This window comes from Carettochelys insculpta, chromosome 7 (genome assembly GCF_033958435.1).
Source record: "Carettochelys insculpta isolate YL-2023 chromosome 7, ASM3395843v1, whole genome shotgun sequence".
NCBI classification, from domain to species: domain Eukaryota; kingdom Metazoa; phylum Chordata; order Testudines; family Carettochelyidae; genus Carettochelys; species Carettochelys insculpta.
In genome coordinates, this window is record NC_134143.1 from 54,052,049 (window position 1) to 54,057,236 (window position 5,188).

The window sequence follows — 5,188 nt, forward strand, 5'->3', positions numbered from 1 at the left end:
ACTGGCGCGGCTCTCCACTGCCCCCCACGTGGCTGGGGCAGCCGGGCTGATGGAAAAGCAGAGAAAGTGCCAATGGCTGCACAGCCCCCTCCTCTGCCCCCACCCCCAACCCCTTCGCTTTCCCAGCCGGCAGCCGCCTCCTAGACCGGAGCCGAGGCGCCGCTGCCACTTGGAAGGACGCCCGCAACGCACCTCTCAGGACTCCGCTTGCTCCCCCGGGCAGCGGCCGCGGGGATCTCACCTGCGGCGGGCAGGACAGCCAGCCACGCGCCGCTCGCCTCTCTCCCGGCCGCGGGGCGTCTGTGCCTCGGCCGTGAACCCTGGGGCACCCCGACTCTTCCGGGCTCTCAGAGGGGGGAATGCTGGACTGCCCGGCCAGCGGGGCCAAGGCGGCCCCCCTCCACCACAGAATCTCCTTCTCCATCTTAGACATCCTGGATCCCCAGAAATTTACCAGGAGAAGCCACGCGGCGGCGCGGGGCCGGGGCAGCCTCTCACCTACAGGGGAGCCCGAGAAAAGTTGGGGCCGAGTTGAAGGCGAGGACGCGCCGGATCCAGAGAGCGGCAGGACTAAGCTGGAGGCTTGGGGTAGGAGCGCACTCGTGCTGCATGGTTGTTTTGCAACGTACGAACGAGCCCCGGGTCCGCTCAGCTGACAGGGGGCAGGCGCACGCCAAAGCGGCAGAGGGGCCGTGGGTTAGTGTGTGTAGCGTAGGGGCTGTGCTGGAGACACGCCTAGACCTTTCTCATGGCGTTGGAAGGGCCCAGTCCCCTGCACTCACAGCTGGATCTATCCCCAGCACAGCAGCTATAGATATAAAAAAAAAAAATCACTTTACGCTGGACCCCTCCCTGCCCCCCTTAAGACTCGAACTCACAAGTTGGCTTTAATAGGCCCACGCGCAAGCTGCTGAGCCATTGCCTTTCAGGCCCTAGCGGTTACTTATTATTTATGTACAGGCTTTTGATACAACCTAGCGTCCAACTGAGCCTGAGCCAGGTGCGCGACTGACTCAGACTGGGGGTGGGCCCAGGAGCCCCACGCCACAGCACTCCTTTGCTGCTGAGCGTCAGTCCGAGGCGGCGCGGGCAGCCGGTGAGACGGTTGTTACCCCGCCCCGCCAAGCTGGCACCCTCCTCGGAGGCAGGGGGCAGACGCGTTAGCGGCTCCTGCGGCCGGGACCGGACACCTATCAGAAGTTGCCGCGGAAAGGAGCTCTGGGAGCGGAGGGTCCAGAGGGGCTGAGCCTGCAGCGCCCCCAGTTCAGCTGGGAACCCCAACGTTCGATGCTATTGTCTTCGGCTCCAGCTTGCTGGCTGGCCCTGATTGGCACCGGGTAATTGTTCAAATCGTCCCCACTAGAGGATGCCTCCGCTCTCCATTGATCGATATCCTATTACTGCCTCCGGCCTATCTCCTTCCCGCAGCTTGCAGGTACCAACTTCAAGCCGCTCTCCCCCCGCGCCTGCTCCGCGCCTTGTTCGATTAAAACTTACCTTTCAGAGATGACATCTATCGATCCGCCCTTCGCAAATCTGAAACTCTATTAGCGCGGCGGGGAAGAGCACAGGCAAGGGGGAGGGGATTTATTTCTCTTTAAAAGGGACTTTAATAACTTCTTTAATTGGTCCCAATCCCAGCCCGTCGCCACGAAGGAGGCCCGCCCCGCGTGGAGCACAGCCGCGCCCAGCGCACTAGCCAGGCGGGTTTGGTTTTTCTTAGAGGGCAAATGATCATTTAAACGTGTTTTAAAACATTGGCGTGGGGGAGTCCCAGACGGGCCCCGGTTTTAAGTGCGGGCTGGGGAAAAGAGTGAGCCCTGAACTGGCTCAGTCAGGGACCGTTTGCATCCCAAGCCGAGTTTCATAACCCTGCAGCGCGGCCAGCGCAGGCTCATTCACTCGCGCTAATCCGCCCCCTTATTGCCCTAGATGCAAACTCCCTGGGAGAGAGCGAGGCGGCCTCCGCCCTGCAGCGCCCCACGGGCGAGGGGCAGCCGCCGGCCCCGGGAGCAGACCCGCGGGAGAGAGAAGAGCCCGAGTCCCCGGCAGCCTCCGCGCGCCGCCGCGCCGACCCCGGCTGCGCCAAGCCGCGGCGGGCCAGGACGGCCTTCACGTACGAGCAGCTGGTGGCGCTAGAGAGCAAGTTCCGGGCCACGCGCTACCTGTCGGTGTGCGAGCGCCTCAACCTGGCCCTGGCGCTCAGCCTGACCGAGACCCAGGTCAAGATCTGGTTCCAGAACCGACGGACCAAGTGGAAGAAGCAGAACCCCGGGGCAGACGGGGCGGCCAGCGCCGCCGGGCCCCCCTGCGGGGCGGGCGGCGGCAGCTCCAGCCCCAGCCCCAGCCCCAGCCCGGCGGGCCCCAGCGCGCTGTCCTTCCAGACGTTCTCCTCCTACGCCGCCGGCGGCGGGGTGCTCCTGCCCGCGGCTGCTCCCCTTCCCCTGGCCGCCGCCCCCTTCCTCGGCCCCACCTACCTCGCCCCTTTCTACCCCCCGCACCTCTAAAGAGCCCACCCGGCCAGATCCAGCTTCCCCGCGGTGCCCGGGCCTGGTGGGGGGGGGGGAGGCTCAGCGCGGCTCGCCGCTGCCAGCCCCCGACGGGCGGGGGGGACACCCAGGAGCGCGAGAGAGGCAGGGTCTTCCCCACCACTTCGCCACCTCCGCCCTGGCTCACGGCTGGAAGGGGGTGGGCGGTGCCCCCAGCCGCCCCGCTGGCCGCCGGACTTGCGGGGCGCACAAGGTCCGTGGGCGTGGCCCGCTCCTGCAGCAGCTGTCCTGGCTGAGCCGGCCCCGGTGCAGAGTGGAGTTTGGCACCGGGAGAACTTGAATGAAATGAGCATCATGCTACGCTCAGGTTTGCCATCGTCCCACTTCCCCTTCCAGCCAGGCTGAGGCCCGATCTCGGCCCCATCCGGACAAATGGGAGTCTTGCCCTTGGCTGCTGTGGGAGTCAGGATCCGGCTCCTACCCGTAATCCCTTTACATTGATGGGTAGCTGCCAGCAGAACAGCAGGGCTTCTGTAAAGACATATGTGAGTTCAAGTGTAGGTTGTGGCATGCAATGATTTGTTTCTTAGATTACACTTCTCACGTGTGCTGTGCTATGTCTTTGGATAAACAAAAATAAAGGTCTTGATATCACACAGGTAAACAACTGTGACAAGCCAAACATTCAGATGCAGGCATTAAGTGGTCCTAATATTTGTCCATACACATATCATTTACACGTTGCCTCATTAATTCAAGTGTACATTTCTGAAGGGTTGCATGATCATTTAAAGCATAAGACTTTGATTTTTTTTTCTAGTCTTCCCAGGAGCATATTTTCTTCTGGGGACAGGAAAAAAGTAACCACTGGATTTTATTAGCATATTTGAGAAGTAACCACAGGCATACAAGATGGAAAAGCTAACTCTCTTTACGTTTACCTAACACTAATTCTCCCAAACTTCCCTCCTGAATTTTCCTTTTAAAATATTTCTCTTTGTAATTTGGCTTGGCAAAGCATACTTCATACCCTAGAAACTCAGCAAAGCAGACACCTGTTACTGTTGCTTTTGAATGAACGATGCTAATAGATAAGAACTAATGATGCCCCTGAGCCCTGCCTTTATGTTACCTGTTTCAGGTGGGTAGTACAAACATATAGGCTAGGTCTACACTACAGCAATCTGTCAAAAGAAGTTACTGTTGGAAGAGATCTTCCAGCAAAACCTCTGTCAATGTCCACACACAAACGCAGATTGGAGGAGCAATCTGGTCTGTTGACAGAGAGCAGTCAGATTGCCCAGCCGCTCTCTCGACAAAAGGGCCAGCCAGAAGCTCTGTCTGTGGGCAAAAGGGCCCCTGGAGTGTCTATACAGCTTTGTTGTCAACAGGGAACTGTCGACAAAAGCATTATTCCTGAATGCCGGAGAGGCACAGCACTGCAGGCGGATATGCTGAGTTTTGTTGATAGTCTGTCGACAAAGTGCATTTTGTGTGTAGATGCTTTGTCCGTGTTAGAACTCTGAGGCTATGCCTACACGAGAGGGTTTTATGGAGAAAACCTGGCTTTTTTCAACAAAACCCATGGGGCGTCTACACACAAAATGCATTTTGTCAACTGTCTGTCCACAAAACTCAGCATTTGTGCTGACATCGTTCTGCCTCTCCACAATGAGGAGTAACAGAGTCGACAGGTTCTGTCTGCAAAAAAGCCATGTAGACACTCCAGGGGCCGCTCTGTTGACAGGGCTTCTGGTTCAGTGAGCAACTCTGCTGAACCTCCAGTTGGCCATTCTGTTGAGAGAGTGGCTGAGCAGTCTGGCTGCTCTCTGTCAAAAGAGAGGATTGCTTTTTTGATCCAGTTTTGTGTATGGGCGTAATCTGTAGACACAAGTTTTGCTGGAAGAGCTCTTCTGACAGTAACTTCTGTTGATAGATTGCTGTAATGTAAACGTGTAGACTTCAAGGCTATGTCTACACAGCAGCGTTATTTTGGAATACGTTATTCTGGAAGAGATTTTTTTTAAATACCTTATTTCAGAATATCACGTCTGCACACAAAGGCTGGGTGTACACGTGCCCCTTCCTTTCGAAAGGGGCATGTTAATGAGCGGGTTTGAAAGATGCTAATGAGGTGCTGCAATGAATATGCAGTGCCTCATTAGCATAATGGTGGCCGCAGTGATTCGAAAGTGCAGCTTTTCGAATCATGTGCCGCCCATGGAGATGGGACCTTCCAAAAGGAACCCCCCCAGTTTTCGAAAGCCCTTCTTCTAGACAGGAAGAAGGGCTTTCGAAAACTGGGGGGCGTCCTTTCAGAGGGTCCCGTCTACACAGTGTGGCGCGATATTCGAAATCTGCACTTTTGAATCACAGTGGCCACCGTTATGCTAATGAGGCACTGCATATTCATTGCAGTGCCTCATTAGCATCTTTTGAACCCGCTCATTAACATGCCCCTTTCAAAAGGAAGAGGCATGTGTAGACACAGGGAAAATGTGTATTGAAATAGTGCTCAGATATTTTAAAATAGGGTGTCCACACACAATGGAGCCTATTGCAAATTAGAGCCCCTGGTAGCACTATAACTTATTTTGAAATAGCCCCTATTCCTTGTCTATATAGCCTCTATTCTGAAATATCTATTTTAGAATGGGCGCTATTCCTCATAGAATGAGGTTTATAGAATTCAAAATAAG

The 5,188-nt window shown here is 56.1% G+C and overlaps 1 protein-coding gene across 1 annotated transcript; it reads left to right on the forward strand.

The window, feature by feature from the left end:
* The first annotated feature begins 359 nt into the window (after positions 1 to 359).
* Positions 360 to 2,507, forward strand: NKX1-2 (NK1 homeobox 2). Its single transcript, XM_074999917.1, has 2 exons — positions 360 to 588; positions 1,933 to 2,507. The coding sequence occupies exons 1-2, from the start codon at positions 360 to 362 to the stop codon at positions 2,505 to 2,507; spliced, it is 804 nt and encodes a 267-aa protein (XP_074856018.1).
* Positions 2,508 to 5,188: the final 2,681 nt, after the last annotated feature.

What these genes read in the sequence shown, in the direction of transcription:
- NKX1-2 (XM_074999917.1), top strand. Translation starts at nt 360, where the DNA reads ATGCTGGACTGCCCGGCCAGCGGGGCCAAGGCGGCCCCCCTCCACCAC. An exon ending in GACTAAGCTGGAGGCTTGGG is followed by an intron (nt 589 to 1,932) that starts GTAGGAGCGCAC and finishes TTATTGCCCTAG; the next exon opens with ATGCAAACTCCCTGGGAGAG.